The 23227-nt window shown below is 48.1% G+C and overlaps 1 protein-coding gene across 1 annotated transcript in view; it reads right to left on the bottom strand.

Annotated features, from left to right (window-relative positions):
* The window catches only part of LOC148524863 (vitamin D3 hydroxylase-associated protein-like), a 79576-nt gene that overhangs the window by 13567 nt on the left and 42782 nt on the right, over nt 1-23227 (bottom strand). Inside the window, exons 8-12 of the mRNA XM_088471626.1 lie at nt 22249-22374; nt 16344-16441; nt 14180-14279; nt 7114-7157; nt 2876-2915 (exon numbers count right to left, since the gene is read on the bottom strand). Of these exons, the coding sequence (XP_088327752.1) occupies nt 2876-2915; nt 7114-7157; nt 14180-14279; nt 16344-16441; nt 22249-22374 (408 nt within the window). The remainder of the gene's footprint in view (nt 1-2875; nt 2916-7113; nt 7158-14179; nt 14280-16343; nt 16442-22248; nt 22375-23227) is intronic.

A 23227-nucleotide genomic window follows, 5' to 3' on the forward strand; every position in this document is an offset into this window, starting at 1 on the left:
GATCCTACAGCTGCCCCTAACTTCCTAACCTACAGTTGCCTCTGAGTACAGATCCTACAGCTGCCTCTGAGTACAGATCCTACAGCTGCCCCTGAGTACAGATCCTACAGCTGTCCCTGAGTACAGACCCTACAGCTACCCCTGAGTACAGATCCTACAGCTGTCCCTGAGTACAGATCCTACAGCTGCCCCTGAGTACAGATCCTACAGCTGCCCCTGAGTACAGATCCTACAGCTGTCCCTGAGTACAGATCCTACAGCTGCCCCTGAGTACAGATCCTACAGCTGCCCCTGAGTACAGATCCTACAGCTGCCCCTGAGTACAGATTCTACAGCTGCCCCTGAGTACATACCCTACAGCTGCCCCTGACTACATACCCTACAGCTGCCCCTGAGTACAGATCCTACAGCTGCCCCTGAGTACAGATCCTACAGCTGCACCTGAGTACAGATCCTACAGCTGCACCTGAGTACAGATCCTACAGCTGCCCCTGAGTACATACCCTACAGCTGCCCCTGAGTACATATCCTACAGCTGCCCCTGAGTACATATCCTACAGCTGCCCCTGAGTACATACCTTACAGCTGCCACTGAGTACAGATCCTACAGCTGCACCTGAGTACAGATCCTACAGCTGCCCCTGAGTACATACCCTACAGCTGCCCCTGAGTACATATCCTACAGCTGCCCCTGAGTGCATTCCCTACAGCTGCCCCTGAGTACATACCTTACAGCTGCCACTGAGTACAGATCCTACAGCTGCCACTGTGTACAGATCCTACAGCTGCCCCTAACTTCCTAACCTACAGTTGCCTCTGAGTACAGATCCTACAGCTGCCTCTGAGTACAGATCCTACAGCTGCCTCTGAGTACAGATCCTACAGCTGCCCCTGAGTACAGATCCTACAGCTGTCCCTGAGTACAGACCCTTACAGCTGCCTCTGAGTACAGATCCTACAGCTGCCCCTGAGTACAGATCCTACAGCTGCCCCTGAGTACAGATCCTACAGCTGCCCCTGAGTACAGATCCTACAGCTGCCCCTGAGTACAGATCCTACAGCTGTCCCTGAGTACAGATCCTACAGCTGCCCCTGAGTACAGATCCTACAGCTGCCCCTGAGTACAGATCCTACAGCTGCCCCTGAGTACAGATCCTACAGCTGCCCCTGAGTACATACCCTACAGCTGCCACTGAGTACATACCCTACAGCTGCCCCTGAGTACATACCCTACAGCTGCCACTGAGTACATACACTACAGTTGCCTCTGAGTACATATCCTACAGCTGCCCCTGAGTACATACCCTACAGCTGCCTCTAAGTACAGATCCTACAGCTGCCCCTGTGTACATACCCTACAGCTGCCACTGAGTACAGATCCTACAGCTGCCCCTGAGTACAGATCCTACAGCTGCCACTGAGTACATACCCTACAGCTGCCCCTGAGTATATACCCTACAGCCGCCCCTGAGTATGTAAACTACAGCTGCCCCTGAGTACATACCCTACAGCCGCCCCTGAGTATGTAAACTACAGCTGCCCTTGGGTACCTACCCTACAGCTGCCCCATAGTACATACCATATATCTCCCTTGATTACCTACCCTATAGCTGCCCCTGAGTAAATACCCTACAGCTGCCATTGAGTACATACCCTACAGCTGCCTCTGAGTAAATACCCTACAGCTGCCATTGAGTACCTACCCTACAGCTGCCATTGAGTACCTACCCTACAGCTGCCCTTGAGTACATACCCTACAGCTGCCCCAGAGTACATACACTACAGCTGCCCCAGAGTACGTACCCTACAGCTGCCCCAGAGTACATACCCTACAGCTGCCCCAGAGTACATACACTACAGCTGCCCCAGAGTACATACACTACAGCTGCCCCAGAGTACATACACTACAGCTGCCCCAGAGTACATACCCTACAGCTGTCTCTGAGTGCATACTCTTAAATTGAACCCCAACACTTACCGTAGAAATACACCCCCCCCACCCTACAACTCCATCCGAATACAGTACTACCCATACAAATGCACCGAGAACATACCCTAGAAATGCCTCCAGGTACATACCCTATAACTACTATACGCAGCATATAACATTCAGGGCCTTATTTAGAGTTGGACACAAACACAAGTTGCTGCTTTTTTCAATCATGATGTGTGTATTTATACATATGGAAGTTGGACTTGGGATTCCTTAAGACAAGGGGTTTGGGGCAGGGGTTGCAGTGGGTGTGTAGATGTGGCCAAAGTACAGTAAGGGGATACTGTGGGCGTGTTGACACGAACTGTAATCAAAATGGCCAGGTGAAAAGTTGCAGATCCAACTTCCTAACTTAAGCCGGGTACACACTGGAGCGATGTCCGGCCGATATGCCGTTTCATAACGACATATCTCCTACATCGCTCAGTGTGTTTGCATGATTGCGTGCTCCCGCGATCGCTAGTGACAGTCGCCAGGTTTTATTTGCTCGACATCAAACCTAGCGATATTGCTAGCGGCCAGGGCATTGTCAATAAATGACGGAATGGTGATTGTTCCGTCGTTCATTAAAGTCGTCCAGTGTGGACGCACAATCACTGTTCACGGGCTATTGTTCTGGTGTCAGAACAAATGCCCGTCGCTCCAGTGTGTACCCAGATTTACAGTGCTCAAACCCCGGGGCAAGATGTGAACTGATGATGGCAGTAGGCTGCATCTGGTTGGTCAATTTAGTCTAAAACACGCCTAGTTATGCAAATGCAGTTAAAATGCTGCAACTGTGACTTCAAAGCAAGATTACAGTGTACAGAAAATGTTATTTAGTAATTACAGTTGTGGTCAACTTTGAATAAGGCCCACAGACCATCACATGTGTATTTTTACCTTAATTGCTGTATAATGTTTCCACAGGTCTTTCACAGAGCTGAAAATAAAAAGAGATTATTCAGGTGACAGATGGGGATTTATGAGATCTCACATCATAGACAATTTCACTTTCATTCACTTCGCATTTACTAATAGTATCAGCTCTTCTCTCACTTCGTTATTCATTCAGGAAATATATTTTCTTAGGATTTGCTTCAACCAGCATTTCCCTGTATCCAGTACTGTTTCTCTATCGCCTTCCTTTTTTTTTTATTTGTTTTATTTTAAATATTTTATTAATATAACTTTTAATTGTTACTAGAGGAAAATACAAAATTGGAGGCCAAACTCACCCACGGCCTCAACTCTCAGGGCCTGATTCAGCAAGGATCGCTAGTTCTGCTGCGAAAGTATGCTAATTATTGCAGTTGCAAAGCACTCGCACGGACAACATGCAGACGCACATCCGTAATACCTTGCAATCCAGTCAAAAACATCGGTAACATCGAATTACATCAGAGCCACTCGCACATTTAGGGCAGGTCTGACCCTACCAATAGATTGCTAACTTTCCTGCACACAGTGAGAGTTTATGCTGCGTATGCCATCTCAGTGGCTAATTTATCCACACCCTGCCACGTCTGTGCTTCTCCGACCACCACCTCCATCACTACCCCCAAACAGTACTTCCTGTCAATCACTATGCGATGGATCTGCGTAGTCACTGCAATTGCAGTGGCTGGTTCGCGCACACGTACTGTGATACATACGCATGCGCAGCACGCAACAGTCGGCCGTCTGAGTACACTTTAGCAGTTGCGATCCTTGCTGAATCAGGCCCTCAGTGCAGAGTGTGATATTGTACCATCTTGTGTATATATGGCACTTCACTACAGTATTATATTGTGTACAAATGGGGTACTGTGACTTCAGCAATTACTACGAGCATAGGGCCTGATTCAGAGCCACTCGTAAGCGGCCGCTCGTTCGCTCCGAGCGATGTTTGCCCAACTGCGCATGCGTACGGATCGTTATACGCATGTGCGAACCAGTCAGTGCGGTCGAAATTCATGTGCTCGCAAAATAGCGAATGCCTGATAATTTGAGTGACAGAAAGGCATATGTGGGTGGTAACAGGGGAAGGTGCTTGAAAACGGGGAGTGGAGATCCGAACGCAGGCGTGCTTAAAGGTCAAAACGGGCATTTTATGGGTGTGCATAATTAAAACAGCAGCGTCATTGACCACGTCACTTGGGTTATTTTATAGCCAGAACTGCTCGCAAGATTGTGGTAGCAAAAACCAACCACAAGAATAGCGAGCAGTTCATACGCTGGTCGATGTACTCGATTAATCTAATAAATAGCGGACATGACGTAGGATGCGAGCGGCCAGGGGGCGTATTTTTCCAAAAAACGACCGCAAGTTTTGTTCGCTCGTTCAGACCTAGAGTCGTGAACAGACCGCAAAGAGCGAACAGTTCATTTGAATAGCCAACCCTATTTTCTGGATGAGCGAGCGCTAATTGCGTCCGGCTCTGAATCAGGCCCATTGTCAGCAGCATCTCTACACTTGTTAGGCAAAAGTATACAACATGTGTTCAATGCTAACTAAGGCCCATAATGCGTTTGAGCTACAGATGATTTCTAAATTTAGCAGAATCTGATGTTTGATGTTGGAAACCTGTAAAACGGCCAGGGCGCCATTATCTCTGGACGGTATGCAGTCATGATGTCAGCGGTTAGAATGTTGACATTCATAATGTCGACAACAGACGGTTGACATTCATTAAAATTACAACATTAATGTCGACACCTGCAAAATGTTAGGGTTAGGGTCCGGATTGCTGTTAGGGTCAGGGTTATTGGTAGGGTTAGGGTCAGGATTGCTGTTAGGGTTAGGGTCAGGATTGTTGTTAGGGTCAGGGATGCTATTAAGGTTAGGGTCAGGAATGCTGTTAGGGTCAGGATTGCTGTTAGGGTTAGGGTGGCTATTAAGGTTAAGCTCAAGTTTGCTGTTAGGGTTAGGATTGCGGTTAGGGTCAGGGTTGCTGTTAGGGTTAGGGTCAGGGTTGCTGTTAGGGTTAGGGTTGCTGTTAAGGTTATGGTTAGGGTAAAGTTTGCTGTTAGGGTTAGGGTCAGGGTTGCTTTTAGGGTTAGGGTTGCTGTTAGGGTTTGTTTTGTTGTTAGGGACACAAATCAAAACTCACATGTTGACATGCTAACAATGTCGACATAACAGCCATGTCAACATATTTGATGTCGACATTATAACCATGTTGACATGTTTGATGTCGACATTTTGACCATTTAGACATTCTGTCAGGACTGCGACTATTTCAGTACATTAAGATAGACTACTTTTGCCAAAGTTCTATTGTGGTCGTTGGAGGAGCTATCCTGCTTGCTGGCATGCTTCTCATTCAGGGGATAGAGTGTTAAAGTGATCATCTGTTTTCCAGGTGTCGTCAGGTTGTGGGATTCCTAGATTGCTCATTATTTCAAACCTGATTCCATTTAGGTCACATGTTCTGAAACTTCCTATGGATCACAGACCTCTAGTATAAAGCCTGTTACTAACTGTGTCTCAGTGTCTGTGCAACATTGCTTTCAGGTCTTTTCTTGGACTCCTGCCAGATCCCCACTGTGCCTGTGGATTGCTGTGGACTTTGTTGTATTCCAGATGAACTTCTGATGTCAGTCACCCGCTGCACTATAGGGCCCAGCATTCCTATAGCCTAAGTATTGCTTATTGCTCCATCACTGTAGTTTCACCATTTTGCAGCACTATTTACTTTGCCTGTTATTTTTCCGTTCCTGTGGATATTGAACTCATCCTTGTTACAGTTGTCAACTGCACCGTTACAGTGTCATCTCTGCATCACGGGGCTCACCCTGCTCTGAACCCTAGCCACACTACAGGGCTCAACCCTGCTACAATCTTCTCTGCATCACGGGGCTCAACCCCGCTCTGAACCCTAGCCCCACCACAGGGCTCAACCCTGCTACAATCTTCTCTGCATCACGGGGCTCAACCCCGCTCCGTACTCTAGCCACATTGCAGGCCACATTGCAGGGCTCAACCTTGTTCTGGAATTTCATCACCTTACAGGGTTTAATCCTACTCCGTCTACATTATACCACAAGGCTCAAGTTTGCTTCATCTCTCACTGCACCGCAGGTCTCGGCTCCGTCCTGGAACTATATTATTCTGCAGGGCTTGCTCTGCTCCGGATTTCCATTACTACAGGGTTCTACCCTGGCCAAGGTCCTCAATGCCATCCTGGGGTGTTAGCCTACTGGACTCTGGGTTCTCTACCACGTTAGTTCTTACGTGTTAAAGGCTGCATATATTTTGGGGATTCTCTCCTATACTTATTATTGCATATATGAATCTCTGTGCTGTTTGAGACTTTATATTAGACCTTGCTGATTATAATTCTTTTGTGAATAAATTCTATTTTACTTTTAGCCTGTGCTACTGAGTTTCAAGGAAAGGTCATTCCTAAGACCACCCCAGTTTATTGTGCCTAGTAGGCCTGCCTCCCTCCAGGAGTCTCAAGTGTCGGCAGCCGTGACACATTCTCATGTCAACAAGATGAAAGTAGACATTGTGGCCGATGACTAGATACACTGCACTTCTCTGGAGCAATTGGTCTGTCAGGCTAAGCTCAGCGCTAACCCTATACGTTTATAATACTTTACCTAGGCTTTGGAGACGGAATGTAGTTATGATGCCGATGGACGGGATGCCGGCTGTTGAAATCCCAGCATCAGAATCCCGACCCAGGACTAAACATAGGCGTCTAAATTTAGGGATGTGCAGGCTCGGATTAGTTTGGAGGGTTAGGTTTATGCACTAAAGGGGAGAGTTAGGGTGCAAGAAGGGAGGGTTAGGGTTAGAGGCAGAAGGGGGAGGATTAGGATATTACCTACATCTGTCAGGATACTGAGCATCGGGATGCCGCTGTCGGTATTTTGACAGCTGGCATCCCGACTGCCAGTAATTCATACCCAACCCTTTTGAGACACATGCAAATATCTATAGATGGATAGATTCATTATTTATTTAATTATCTGACGAGTGCAAATATTAATTTCTAACACAGATATTGGCAGCATTAGCAGGGACAATATTATTCTACTCATTTAATGTAGTATAATGAGCAGTAAATGGTGCCTACAGGGTCACTGCCGTGACTGTTACAGGAAATAGCAAAGCATTGTGGGTAATTGTCAGAAACAAAGCCCCATCTTACCTCACTCCACAGTGCGCTTCCAGGTGATTTGCAATTCGCGGGAACTAGGAAGAAGTATTAATTACAATGAGAGCAACCAAATTACTGACAACGACATCCTAACTAATCATGTGACTTGGACCAACCCTCTGCCTAACGCACCAATTATGCAGAGAATTTGGCACAATATGTAAATGAAGTAGGGGTGTGCACCGGCCACTTTTCGTGTTTTGTGTTTTGGTTTTGGATCTGGATCTTTCTTCGTGTTTTGGATCTGGATTGGTTTTGCCAAAACCACCCTTCCGTGTTTTGGGTTCTGGGTTTTGTGTTTTGGATCTGTATTTTTTTTAAAAAAAGCATAAAAACAGCTAAAATCACAGAATTTGTTGGTTTCTCTGCTCCTATGCTATTATTAACCTCAATAACCTTAATTTCCACTCATTTCCAGTCTATTCTGAACACCTCACACCTCACAATAGTGTTTTTATGTCCAAAAGGTTGCACCGAGGTAGCTGGATGACTAGGCTAAGCGACACGAGTGGGCGGCACAAACACGTGACCCATCTAGGAGTGACACTGCAGTGGCAGACAGGATGGCAGTTAGAAAAACTAGGCCCCAAACTGTACATAATGCAAAGAAAAAAAAGAAGTGCAAGATGGAATTGTCCTTGGGCCCTCCCACCCACCCTTATGTTATATAAACAGGACATGCACACTTTAACAAATCAATCATTTCAGCGCCAGGGTCTGCCACACAACTGTGGCTGAAATGATTGGTTCGTTTGGGCCCCCACAAAACAAGCTGGCAATTAATGTGTCCCTGCACAAACTGGCTCTACGGAGGCAAGATGTCATCCTCATCCTCCTCATCCACCGATTCCTCACCCTCTTCAGTGTGTACATCCTCATCCTCACAAAGTATTAACTCGTCCCCACTTGAATCCACCACCACAGGTCCCTCTGTACCTTCTGGAGGCTGGTCTCCCTGGAAGAGCTGATAATTCATTTTGATGAACATCATCTTCTCCACATTCTGTGGAAACAACCTCCTACGCCTTTCGCTGACAAGGTTCCCGGCTGCACTAAACACTCTTTCGGAGTACACACTGGAGGGGGGGCAACTCAGGTAAAATAGAGCCAGCTTGTACAGGGGCCTCCAAATTGCCTCTTTTTCCTGCCAGTACAGGTATGGACTGTCTGACATGCCTACTTGGATGCTGTCACCGATGTAATCCTCCACCATTCTGTCAATGGTGACAGTATCATATGCAGTGACAGTAGACATGTCAGCAATTGTTGCCAGGTCCTTCAGTCCGGACCAGATGTCCAAACTTGGTCCTGCCTGCCCTGCATCACTGCCAGCGGGTTGCTTAGGATACCTAAGTTTTTTCCTGGCAGCCCCAGTTGCGGGAGAAAATGAAGAAGGAGCCGTTGACGTGTCACGTTCAGCTTCAGCTGACAGTGTGTTCACCAGCAGGTCTTTGCACCTCTGCAGGCTTGTGTCGGCCGGAAAGAGAGACACCACATAGGCTTTAAACCTAGGATCAAGCACGGTGGCCAAAATGTAGTGGTCTGATTTCAACAGATTGACCACCCTGGAATCCTGGCAAAGCGAATGAAGGGCTTCATCCACAAGTCCCACATGCCGAGCGGAATCGCTCCATCTTAGCTCCTCCTTCACTTTCTCCAGCTGCTTCTGCAAAAGCCTGATGAGGGGAATGACCTGACTCAAGCTGGCTGTGTCTGAACTGACTTCACGTGTGGCAAGTTCGAAGGGCTGGAGAACCTTGCACAACACGGAAATCATTCTCCACTGCGCTTGAGTCAGGTGCATACCCCCTCCTTTGCCTATGTCATAGGTGGATGTATAGGCTTGTATGGCCTTTTGCTGCTCCTCCATCCTCTGAAGCATATAGAGGGTTGAGTTCCACCGCGTCACAACCTCTTGCTTCAGGTGATGGTGGGGCAGGTTCAAGAGTGTTTGCTGGCGCTCCAGTCTTCGGCACGCAGTCGCTGAATGGCGAAAGTGGGCAGAAATTTTTTGGCCCACCCAAAGCGTCTCCTGCACGCCCCTGTCGCTTTTCAGAAAATTCTGCACCACCAAGTTTATTGTGTGAGCAAAACATGGGACGTGCTGGAATTTGCCCAGATGTAATGCCCGCACAATATTGGTGGCGTTGTCAGATATCACAAATCCCCAGGAGAGTCTAAGTGGGGTAAGCCACTGGGCGATGATTTCCCTCAGTTTCTCTAAGAGGTTGTCGGCGGTGTGCCTCTTACTGAAACCGGTGATACACAGCGTAGCCTGCCTTGTAACGAGCTGGCGTTTCTGAGATGCTGCTACTGGTGACGCTGCTGCTGTTGCTGCGTAAGGTGATACATCTACCCAGTGGGCTGTCACAGTCATATAGTCCTTAGTCTGCCCTGTTCCACTTGTCCACATGTCCGTGGTTAAGTGGACATTGTGTACAACGGCATATTTCAGGACACTGAGGACACTTTTTCTGACGTTTCTGTACAGTCTCGGTATCGCCTGCCTAGTGAAGTGGAATCTAGACGGGATTTGGAACCGGGGACACACTACCTCCATCAATTGTCTAAATCCCACTGCACTAATGGCGGATACCGGACGCACGTCTAACACCAACATAGCAGTCAAGGCCTCAGTTATACGTTTTGCTTCAGGATGACTGCTGTCGTACTTCATCCTCCTCGCTAAGGACTGTTGGAGGGTCAATTGTTTAGTAAAAGTAGTGGTGTTCCTACTTCCTCTCTGGGATGATGAACGACTCCCAGCAGCAGCAACAGCAGCAGTGGCAGCAGTAGGCGTAGCAATGCAGGATCCTCCAGAGGAATCCCGGATAGGAGAGTCAGTCATGCCAGTGACATGGCCTGCAGGACTACTTCCGATCCTGACTAAGGAGGAAATTGACGAGGAGGGAGTTGACGGTGTGGTTTGCAGGTGCTTGGATACAACAGGACAACGGGATTTAGGTGTCCCTGGACTGCTTACGGTCTTAGCCAAAGTTTCTGAACTTGACAGTAACTTTTTATGAACGCGCTGCAGGTGCCGTATAAGGGAGGATGTTCCTAGGTGGTTGACGTCCCTACCCCTACTTATTTCACCTTTACATATGGTACATATGGCAAGACAGTTGTTGTCCGGATTTGGATAGAAATATTGCCAGACCAAAGAGGTGGAATGTTTGGTCTTCTGCCCAGGCATGACCGTGATGGGCTTTTTCATCCCACGGACAACAACTGTCTCCCCCGGAGCCTGATTTAAACAAACCACATCACCATCAGAATCCTCCTCGCCAACTTCCTCCTCAGCGCCAGCTACACCAGTATCCTCATCCTGTTGTACTTCAACAGTGACATCTTCAATTTGCATATCAGCAAGTGGACTGTGGGTGCTCCTTTCAGCACTTGCAGGGGGCGTGCAAATGGTGGAAAGAGCCACCTCTTCCCGTCCAGTGCTGGGAAGGTCAGGCATCGCAACCACCACCACACTTGGACTCTCCTTGGGGATTTGTGATATCTTCTTAGAAAGCACAGTTCTTCGCTGTGCTTTTGCCAGCTTAACTCTTTTGATTTTTTTAGTGGGAGGAGGGCTTCCATCGTCATGTGAAGCTGAACCACTAGTCATGAACATACTAGGGATCGACCTTAGCCGTTCCTTGCCACTCCGTGTCGTAAATGGCATATTGGCAAGTTTACGTTTCTCTTCAGCTGATTTAAATGTCTTTTTCAAGGTCATTTTCCTGAACTTTGCCATTTGGGATTGTATGTGCCCTCTACTATGACATTGGGCATCGGCCTTGGCAGACGACGTTGATGGCATGTTATCGTCTATGTCATGACTAGTGGCAGCAGCTTCAGCACTAGGAGGAAGTGGTTCTTGATCTTTCTCTATTTTATTTTTATCGGAGAAAGTTTGGTCCTCCATTTATGTCATATCGATTTGATATATACGTGCGGCTAAACACAGAAAATAATTTTTTTTTGGGTTTGGACTGGAGTGTACTTTCGGGGGTTACAGCACCCTTAACGGTCAAGCCAGCCGGCCCTTTACTTATGACACAGGCGCACGCTTGGCACTACTTTGTTGATGCACGTGCGGCTACTGCGCACACAATTCACAAACACAGAAAATAATTTTTTTTTTGGTTTGGACTGGAGTGTACTTTCGGGGGTTACAGCACCCTTAACGGTCAAGCCAGCCGGCCCTTTACTTATGACACAGGCGCACGCTTGGCACTACTTTGTTGATGCATGTGCGGCTACTGCGCACACAATTCACAAACACAGAAAATAATTTTTTTTTTGGTTTGGACTGGAGTGTACTTTGGGGGTTACAGCACCCTTTAACGGTCAAGCCAGCCGGCCCTTTACTTATGACACAGGCGCACGCTTGGCACTACTTTGTTGATGCACGTGCGGCTACTGCGCACACAATTCACAAACACAGAAAATAATTTTTTTTTGGTTTGGACTGGAGTGTACTTTCGGGGGTTACAGCACCCTTTAACGGTCAAGCCAGCCGGCCCTTTACTTATGACACAGGCGCACGCTTGGCACTACTTTGTTGATGCACGTGCGGCTACTGCGCACACAATTCACAAACACAGAAAATAATTTTTTTTTGGTTTGGACTGGAGTGTACTTTCGGGGGTTACAGCACCCTTTAACGGTCAAGCCAGCCGGCCCTTTACTTATGACACAGGCGCACGCTTGGCACTACTTTGTTGATGCACGTGCGGCTACTGCGCACACAATTCACAAACACAGAAAATAATTTTTTTTTTGGTTTGGACTGGAGTGTACTTTGGGGGTTACAGCACCCTTTAACGGTCAAGCCAGCCGGCCCTTTACTTATGACACAGGCGCACGCTTGGCACTACTTTGTTGATGCACGTGCAGCTACTGCGCACACAATTCACAAACACAGAAAATAATTTTTTTTTGGTTTGGACTGGAGTGTACTTTTGGGGGTTACAGCACCCTTTAACGGTCAAGCCAGCCGGCCCTTTACTTATGACACAGGCGCACGCTTGGCACTACTTTGTTGATGCACGTGCGGCTACTGCGCACACAATTCACAAACACAGAAAATAATTTTTTTTTGGTTTGGACTGGAGTGTACTTTCGGGGGTTACAGCACCCTTTAACGGTCAAGCCAGCCGGCCCTTTACTTATGACACAGGCGCACGCTTGGCACTACTTTGTTGATGCACGTGCGGCTACTGCGCACACAATTCACAAACACAGAAAATAATTTTATTTTGGTTTGGACTGGAGTGTACTTTCGGGGGTTACAGCACCCTTTAACGGTCAAGCCAGCCGGCCCTTTACTTATGACACAGGCGCACGCTTGGCACTACTTTGTTGATGCACGTGCGGCTACTGCGCACACAATTCACAAACACAGAAAATAATTTGTTTTTGGTTTGGACTGGAGTGTACTTTCGGGGGTTACAGCACCCTTTAACGGTCAAGCCAGCCGGCCCTTTACTTATGACACAGGCGCACGCTTGGCACTACTTTGTTGATGCACGTGCGGCTACTGCGCACACAATTCACAAACACAGAAAATAATTTTTTTTTTGGTTTGGACTGGAGTGTACTTTCGGAGGTTACAGCACCCTTAACGGTCAAGCCAGCCGGCCCTTTACTTATGACACAGGCGCACGCTTGGCACTACTTTGTTGATGCACGCGCACACAATTCACAAACACAGAAAATAATTTTTTTTTTGGTTTGGACTGGAGTGTACTTTCGGAGGTTACAGCACCCTTAACGGTCAAGCCAGCCGGCCCTTTACTTATGACACAGGCGCACGCTTGGCACTACTTTGTTGATGCACGTGCGGCTACTGCGCACACAATTCACAAACACAGAAAATAATTTTTTTTTTGGTTTGGACTGGAGTGTACTTTCGGGGGTTACAGCACCCTTAACGGTCAAGCCAGCCGGCCCTTTACTTATGACACAGGCGCACGCTTGGCACTACTTTGTTGATGCATGTGCGGCTACTGCGCACACAATTCACAAACACAGAAAATAATTTTTTTTTTTATTTGGACTGGAGTGTACTTTCGGGGGTTACAGCACCCTTAACGGTCAAGCCAGCCGGCCCTTTACTTATGACACAGGCGCACGCTTGGCACTACTTTGTTGATGCACGTGCGGCTACTGCGCACACAATTCACAAACACAGAAAATAATTTTTTTTTTGGTTTGGACTGGAGTGTACTTTCGGGGGTTACAGCACCCTTAACGGTCAAGCCAGCCGGCCCTTTACTTATGACACAGGCGCACGCTTGGCACTACTTTGTTGATGCACGTGCGGCTACTGCGCACACAATTCACAAACACAGAAAATATATTATTTTTTTAGCACTTGGGGGGAGCACCCCTGATGGATAGAGCACGCCCTGGACAACACTACAGCACCCCTTTAGGACTGGGACACTGCACAGGACTTTGGAGTGGACACAGCCCCTATGGAGAACTGACTGCACAACACAGTCCAGCCAGCCCCTATGGACTTTGAAGTAGTGGACACAGCCCCTATTAACAACAGCAGCACAGCACAACACAGCCTGCCCCTATGGACTTTGAAGTAGTGGACAACAGCAGCACTACACTACACTACACAGCCCTAACTCCCACCCTCCCTCTTCACTGTCCACAGCCGAGTGAGAAAATGGCGCCGACGCGGGTACCTTATATAGGATCCAAAACCCGCGAGACTCGGAAGGCGGGATGATGACGTTTTGCCTCGATTTCAGATCCGAGTCAGGCGGGAAAAGTCGAGCCTGACTCGGATCTGCCTCGGATCGGGGGGGCTCGGGGGGGTTCGGATTTCAGAAATCCGAACCCGCTCACCCCTAAAATGAAGTGGAAATTATAATAAAATCATAATTGTACTGAACTGTAGTCACTTTGAGTGAAAAGTGATATTATTTACTGTGATTTATCAGAATGAGTGATATAAAACTAACGAGGTCTAACCATTAACAAGATGGAGGCCGGACATGGTCATGTCAATACTCTTTATGCAGCAGAAATGAGTTTTACTTACCATAGGTCTCATAAATAAGGAGATAATTTTCTTCACAAAGTTTGGGGTATTATACAGGAATAGCTGCTGTTTCAGGTTTGGATCCACAATGTCGCATTTACTGCAGTTGTGTGAGAAAGATTTATTATACACAGAAACATGAGCCAGGTGGCGGCAAGCTGTGACACTGCTATTATCATTTATTGTTATCAATATAACTGTGATTTGCAGTGTATATTAGTATTATTAGAAATAATAATCAGTGCTGTGTACCACCTAATAGTACTGCAGACTGTTACACTGGAAATATCAGACAAATGTTAAGACAAAAATTAAGTAACCCTAATCTTTTCCCCCCCTAACCCTAACCCACCCTTAGGGGTGCCTAACCCTAACCTATCCCCCCTCTAAGCGCCTAAACCTAACCCCCCCCGGGAGCCCCTAACCTAACCCCCCCTGCTGCTGTCCGCGTGGCGCCCGGTTTACCTTCGATTGGGATGCCGGGAGTTGGGCTCCCGGCCTAGGGATTTTGATGCCTGTCATTTAACCCTTGCCGGGATTAGACAGTTGGGAAGCCAGAGGCTTCCCGACTGCTTCCCCTTCCCTGGTGTACATACGTACATCCGAATGTCCAAGTACTGAGTTGCCCACTGTCAGCATCCATAGGAGCTGAAATACCAATTGGTGCATGTTTAGATGCACCATTGATCGCACCATCAAACCTTGCACCAGCCCTATGGCAGGCGTAGTTTCTCCGTACAAGTATGGCCTCCTATGTGGCACGCTCACGACACTCCCATAACACACCCATAAGACAGAACACCTCGGTGTGTGCACTAAGACACCTCCATGTCAACACTCAGGAACGCCCTCTACATTTAAATACACTTCTAGGCACGTGTGTCTTAAATCGCAGCAGCGACTCTGTACAGACCAAATCAGGACACACGCGCAGTAGCAACAAATCTCTCCAATGTCGGTAGTGCGTCCACTAGCGCACGCAGGGGGGGTTTCCGAGTACCCAGAAACCACCCCTGACCAACCAAATTTTTTTTTTTATAGACGGAGACAGTCTTGTCTCCGTCTCGGGCTGTAACCCGGGTGGCCGTACAGAGGGGGAAATGCTCTGTGGGAGTTCTCTGGAGAGAGGTCTGCCCGGCAGCTGCTGCAATGTGTATTTGCCGGGCACCCGCTGTGGTGTATATCAGCGGCGCACCCGGCTGTCCTGACTACTGTGAAGGTTGATGCTAGATCCCCTTTCCATAGGTACATCTACGGAAGGGGATCTATCCACAACCCTTCTGTGAGCTCCGCCTCCCCCGACTCCAGCTTGGCGCACTGGCTTTAAGGAGAGTCATGATGTCTCTCCAGAGAACTCCCACAGTGCTGACGAGGGATAGAGGAGCTGTTGGGCGCGGCGCGGCGCGGCGCGGGAAGGCGGCAAGTCACTGAGAGACTCAAACCCTGAAGAGTCAGGTCAGTTCACTCTTGTTACCAGTGTTGGTATGTGTGTTGTATGTGTTTGTGTGTGTGTGTGTGATGTATGTATGTGTGTATGTGTGTGACATTGAAGTCCTGGAGGGGGAAGGGTGTTTGGGATGTATGTGTGTGAGACATAGGAGTCCCAGGGAAAAGGGAGGATCAGTACGGCCACCCGAGCAACAGCCTGGCAACTAGGGTGTGTGTAAGTCTGCTATGTGCATGTATGCAAGTATGTTGTGTGTGTATGTTATGTGTGCATGTTTGCTGCGTGTGTCACACACACACACATACATATATATATATATATATATATATATATATATATATATATATATATATATATTGGACACCCCCCCTAAAAATCCTGCGTTTGCCCCTGGCGTCTATTTCTGAATCTGCCCAAATGTTATCTATCCATTCACTGTTATGGAGCTGGGGTGCCTTTGAGGGTGGGGGCGTCGCTAAGGGCACCCACAGAGTTTTCGCTTGTTCCGGTCATAGGTCTCTTTTCATGGAGTACTAAATATACAGTTGCAGTTAAATGGAGGTACATGATACAAAAGGTTGGGGGACCCTGTATTATAGTATCATAGCACAGGGGATAGTTATATAGCAGTGTGAGTATTGCATCACTATAATGTACATTTACACTGCGGCCTTGGCCAGCATCAAGACTGGCTATAGACACACATTCTGCACTCACAATTTATCCGCAAGAGTAATTCCCCCATCTGCAAAGAATCCTCGTACACAGAGTTCATTGAGGGCGTATTCAATTCTCGGAGGGGTGAATGGTACAAGCTGTTTTCATTTACAACAAAAACATTTTGGAAAGTGAATTATTGTTACAATAGACAAATGATCAATATATATATAAATTATTATTATCTTTTATTTATATGGTGCCACAAGCATTCTGTAGTGCCGTACATAGGGATAGAAATTACTACAATTTGCACATGGGTACTGGATGCTGGCACTCGGAATCCCGACAGACGAAATCGCGACGCCTGCATCCTGACATGGTTAGCATACCAACACCTGTCGATCGGTATCCTAGCTCTCCCTAACTCTAACCCTCCTTCCCCAGTGCCTAAACCTAACCTCCCCCTAGTACCTAAACCTAACCTCCCCCCTAGTGCCTCACCCTAACTCTCCCCCTAGTGCATAACCCCAACTCCCCCCCTAGTGCATAACCCCAACTCCCCCCCTAGTGCCTAACCCTAACTCCCCCCCTAGTGCCTAACCCTAACTGTCCCCCTAGTGCCTAACCCTAACTCTCCCCCTAGTGCCTAACCCTAACTCTCCCCCTAGTGCCTTACCCTAACTCTCCCCCTAGTGCCTAACCCTAACTCCCCCCCTAGTGCCTAACCCTAACTCCCCCCTAGTGTCTAACCCTAACTCTCCCCCTAGTGCCTAACCCTAACTCCCCCCCTAGTGCCTAACCCTAACTCCCCCCCTAGTGCCTAACCCTAACTCCCCCCCTAGTGCCTAACCCTAACACCCCCCCTAGTGCCTAACCCTAACTCCCCCTAGTGCCTAACCCTAACTCCCCCTAGTGCCTAACCCTAACTCCCCCTAGTGCCTAACCCTAACAACCCCCTAGTGCCTAACCCTAACTCTCCCCCTAGTGCCTAACCCTAACTCTCCCCCTAGTGCCTAACCCTAACTCTCCCCCTAGTGCCTAACCCTAACTCCCCCCCTAGTGCCTAACCCTAACTCCCCCTAGTGCCTAACCCTAACTCTCCCCCTAGTGCCTAACTCTAATTCTCCCCCTAGTGCCTAACCCTAACTCTCCCCCTAGTGCCTAACCCTAACTCTCCCCCTAGTGCCTAACTCTAATTCTCCCCCTAGTGACATAACCCTAACCCCTAACCTTCCCTCTAACCCTGCTACTTACCTTCGGGATGCCAACGATCGGGATTCTGACAGGTGTCGGGATTCCAGCACCGGTATTCTAAGCACCGGCATCCCCTTTTTTCGGGATACTGAACACACTAATACAGAAAACACATAACTTTACAAATATACATGAATACATAATTATAGAACTCAGATTACATACTGTGATTATGTAGTGAGAAGAAAGGGCCGAGGGCCCTGCTAGAAAGACTGGGTGGACAGTGGGAACTTATCCAAGGGATGAAATCCTTGATGATGAAACATGTCGGTGACGTGGCCTATGCACACACAAAAGCTGAGTGTTGGAGATATCCTGGAAAACTGCCCTGGCAGGAATCCCAGGTTTTTCTGTGATACGCTATACATTTACTTGTAGCTGGATGTAAAATAAAAGCATTTTACTTCTAAGTGGCCTATTCATGATGTTAATTATTGGGGTCCGATAATTAACATTCTAATTTGCTGCGGCCACCAGAGCAATTCAGCATTGCTCCGGCGTGGTGGCAGCTGATGTGAAATCAGCTGCCCCCACGAGCGGCTTCACTGCTCCTTTTTGGAGCAGTGAATCTTTTCAATGCTCCTGTTGGAGCAGTGACGGCGGTGCGCATGTGCGACCTACAGGTCACGCATGCGCACAAGAGCCCCGACGTCCGGCGGAAGGAGCCAGACGGGCGGAGGGATCGGAAAGGAACCCTTCTCGCAACCCGGACCTACTTCCCATAGGAAGATGGTGAATGCTCCCGGAAATTTTATATTTTCGGAGCTTGATGAATTCTGTCCCCATACTAGTGTATGGGGACAGCGGGCCATTCCGCAAACAGAAGGTAAGTAGGAGATATCTGTGATACTAGTGTATGGGGACAGCGGGCCATTCCGCAAACAGAAGGTAAGTAGGAGATATCTGTGATACTAGTGTATGGGGACAGCGGGCCATTCCGCAAACAGAAGGTAAGTAGGAGATATCTGTGATACTAGTGTATGGGGACAGCGGGCCATTCCGCAAACAGAAGGTAAGTAGGAGATATCTGTGATACTAGTGTATGGGGACAGCGGGCCATTCCGGAAACAGAAGGTAAGTAGGAGATATCTGTGATACTAGTGTATGGGGACAGCGGGCCATTCCGGAAACAGAAGGTAAGTAGGCGATATCTGTGATACTAGTGTATGGGGACAGCAGGCCATTCTGCAAACAGAAGGTAAGTAGGAGATATCTGTGATACTAGTGTATGGGGACAGCGGGCCATTCCGCAAACGGAAGGTAAGTAGGAGATATCTGTGATACTAGTGTATGGGGACAGCGGGCCATTCCGCAAACAGAAGGTAAGTAGGAGATATCTGTGATACTAGTGTATGGGGACAGCGGGCCATTCCGCAAACAGAAGGTAAGTAGGAGATATCTGTGATACTAATGTATGGGGACAGCGGGCCATTCCGCAAACAGAAGGTAAGTAGGAGATATCTGTGATACTAGTGTATGGGGACAGCGGGCCATTCCAGAAACAGAAGGTAAGTAGGAGATATCTGTGATACTAGTGTATGGGGACAGCGGGCCATTCCGGAAACAGAAGGTAAGTAGGAGATATCTGTGATACTAGTGTATGGGGACAGCGGGCCATTCCGCAAACAGAACGTAAGTAGGAGATATCTGTGATACTAGTGTATGGGGACAGCGGGCCATTCCGCAAACAGAAGGTAAGTAGGAGATAGCTGTGATACTAGTGTATGGGGACAGCGGGCCATTCCGCAAACAGAAGGTAAGTAGGAGATAGCTGTGATACTAGTGTATGGGGACAGCGGGCCATTCCGCAAACAGAAGGTAAGTAGGAGATATCTGTGATACTAGTGTATGGGGACAGCGGGCCATTCCGCAAACAGAAGGTAAGTAGGAGTTAGCTGTGATACTAGTGTATGGGGACAGCGGGCCATTCCGCAAACAGAAGGTAAGTAGGAGATATCTGTGATACTAGTGTATGGGGACAGCGGGCCATTCCGAAAACAGAAGGTAAGTAGGAGATACCAGTGATACTAGTGTATGGGGACAGCGGGCCATTCCGCAAACAGAAGGTAAGTAGGAGATACCTGTGATACTAGTGTATGGGGACAGCGGGCCATTCCACAAACAGAAGGTAAGTAGGAGATATCTGTGATACTAGTGTATGGGGACAGCGGGCCATTCCGAAAACAGAAGGTAAGTAGGAGATACCTGTGATACTAGTGTATGGGGACAGCGGGCCATTCCGCAAACAGAAGGTAAGTAGGAGATATCTGTGATACTAGTGTATGGGAACAGCGAGCCATTCCGCAAACAGAAGGTAAGTAGGAGATATCTGTGATACTAGTGTATGGGGACAGCGGGCCATTCCGAAAACAGAAGGTAAGTAGGAGATACCTGTGATACTAGTGTATGGGGACAGCAGGCCATTCCGCAAACAGAAGGTAAGTAGGAGATATCTGTGATACTAGTGTATGGGGACAGCGGGCCATTCCGCAAACAGAAGGTAAGTAGGAGATATCTGTGATACTAGTGTATGGGGACAGCGGGCCATTCCGAAAACAGAAGGTAAGTAGGAGATATCTGTGATACTAGTGTATGGGGACAGCGGGCCATTCCGCAAACAGAAGGTAAGTAGGAGATATCTGTGATACTAGTGTATGGGGACAGCGGGCCATTCCGCAAACAGAAGGTAAGTAGGAGATATCTGTGATACTAGTGTATGGGGACAGCGGGCCATTCCGGAAACAGAAGGTAAGTAGGAGATATCTGTGATACTAGTGTATGGGGACAGCGGGCCATTCCGCAAACAGAAGGTAAGTAGGAGATAGCTGTGATACTAGTGTATGGGGACAGCGGGCCATTCCGCAAACAGAAGGTAAGTAGGAGATATCTGTGATACTAGTGTATGGGGACAGCGGGCCATTCCGCAAACAGAAGGTAAGTAGGAGATATCTGTGATACTAGTGTATGGGGACAGCGGGCCATTCCGGAAACAGAAGGTAAGTAGGAGATATCTGTGATACTAGTGTATGGGGACAGCGGGCCATTCCGGAAACAGAAGGTAAGTAGGAGATATCTGTGATACTAGTGTATGGGGACAGCGGGCCATTCTGCAAACAGAAGGTAAGTAGGAGATATCTGTGATACTAGTGTATGGGGACAGCGGGCCATTCCGCAAACAGAAGGTAAGTAGGAGATAGCTGTGATACTAGTGTATGGGGACAGCGGGCCATTCCGCAAACAGAAGGTAAGTAGGAGATATCTGTGATACTAGTGTATGGGGACAGCGGGCCATTCCGAAAACAGAAGGTAAGTAGGAGATACCAGTGATACTAGTGTATGGGGACAGCGGGCCATTCCGCAAACAGAAGGTAAGTAGGAGATACCTGTGATACTAGTGTATGGGGACAGCGGGCCATTCCACAAACAGAAGGTAAGTAGGAGATATCTGTGATACTAGTGTATGGGGACAGCGGGCCATTCCGAAAACAGAAGGTAAGTAGGAGATACCTGTGATACTAGTGTATGGGGACAGCGGGCCATTCCGCAAACAGAAGGTAAGTAGGAGATATCTGTGATACTAGTGTATGGGAACAGCGGGCCATTCCGCAAACAGAAGGTAAGTAGGAGATATCTGTGATACTAGTGTATGGGGACAGCGGGCCATTCCGAAAACAGAAGGTAAGTAGGAGATATCTGTGATACTAGTGTATGGGGACAGCGGGCCATTCCGCAAACAGAAGGTAAGTAGGAGATGTCTGTGATACTAGTGTATGGGGACAGCGGGCCATTCCGAAAACAGAAGGTAAGTAGGAGATACCTGTGATACTAGTGTATGGGGACAGCGGGCCATTCTGCAAACAGAAGGTAAGTAGGAGATACCTGTGATACTAGTGTATGGGGACAGCGGGCCATTCCGCAAACAGAAGGTAAGTAGGAGATATCTGTGATACTAGTGTATGGGGACAGCGGGCCATTAAGCAAACAGAAGGTAAGTAGGAGATATCTGTGATATCTCCTGCTTCACCTTCTTAATGAATGGCCCGAATACTTAATTGTCACAATTGCAGGTGAAAATGTGCTTTTTTACCTGCTTTTGTGACAGTTAAGTGATGATGAATAGGCCCCTGTGTGTGTTTAGCTGATAGATATTTCCAGAAATTCTAGAAATTGCTGTTCTACTGACATGATAGATAAGAGTCTTTGGTGGCCTATTTATCATCCCTTGCTAGGACGTTACACATGTGGAAATGCTAGTTTCCACATATTTAATGTAAAGGGCCATTCATCACCGGGGTCTGACAGGACCACCTGATATTCAGCCAACTCAGAAAACTTGCTTTCGGAGTTTGCCTGCGAGAACAAACACCATCTTCAGATGGTTCATGTTGTCATAGCCCGGCTCCTTCCTATGGGGAGGAGATCCAGGGATGCGAGGAGGGATCCTCTGCCGCCTCCTTACTGCCACTCCAGCGGCTCTGCGCATGCGTGACCACAGGCCACACATGTGCAAAAGCGGTGTTACTGATTGCGGGGACAGCTGCTTTTCAGAGCAGCTGTCCCCGCTCCGGACCAATGCTAAATTGCTCCGGTGATAAGTATCCCCCGCGGCGAGGTGGATACTTAATCATTGGGGGCCATACGGCCAGCGATGATGAATAGACCTCTTTCTATCCTAAATGGAAAAACTTCCACTTTATATCCAACGCACCGTGTGTCCGGCTTCCTCTAGAAGTGTCTTGGTTTCCTGGACGGCCCGTCTCATGCTTGGATGGGGGAGAAAGTATCCATCAGTGTCGTAAAACCCAATTGTCAGGCGCTTTGAGCTGTTATAAATCTGTAATGATGGGGTCACGTCAGGCATCAAACATCAGAGCATCTCCTGATTCACAATCATTTTATTTGATGCTTCTTCATATGAGACAGCCATGTTGCCAACTAGATGAAATAAAATATCACCCATCGTCTCCAGAGGAACAGTAAGAACATAATATAATGGGCAGTAGCTTTTATATGACGTCTCTTAGATATGGTACAGTGTCTGGCAGTACTATATAATAGCCAGTGCTCGGTCATTACGCCACCCGTAATGATATAATAAGCTGGCTCCCCCTCATATGGTCACTGGGCACATGTGCAGTAGCAAACATACGCATCTTTGCTGCTTATCTCTGGATCTTGCCCCTGGGGGCCAGTCTGTGTGCAGTGCCAGCTCCCTCACTGTGTCAGGAGCCAAGTGGTGCACGTAATGCTATAGTGCAGCACCCGGCTCCTTTCACTAAGTCAGCAATTTGGTGCCACCTCTCAGCGGGTGATGCCCACTAGAGATGTCAGCTACACTTGTAGACAGACAAACTGGAGCCAGTGCAGTCGACTCCTAGGTGGATTTCACTCCGTCTGATACTGAGCCGCATTCCTAATGTGTACAAAAAGGCGTCCCCTCGTTATATACAGTACATGGGATGTAGTTATTAGACCAGCGGACGCAATGCCACAGGTCTAAATACCAACACTTCCTGCCTGACACGGGACTTAACATAGGTGGCAAAATGCAGGCGTTAATCCCGACGCCAGAAGACCGACACCCGCTATCCCGATCGTCGTCTGGCGACCCAGCATTTAGCCTGGGAATGGGGGGTTAGGTTTAGGGACCCCCGGGAGGACTAAGGGTTAGGCACCCCCCGGGAAAG

Source organism: Taudactylus pleione, unplaced genomic scaffold, assembly GCF_031769625.1.
Source record: "Taudactylus pleione unplaced genomic scaffold, aTauple2 ptg000115l, whole genome shotgun sequence".
Classification (NCBI taxonomy): Eukaryota; Metazoa; Chordata; class Amphibia; order Anura; family Myobatrachidae; genus Taudactylus; species Taudactylus pleione.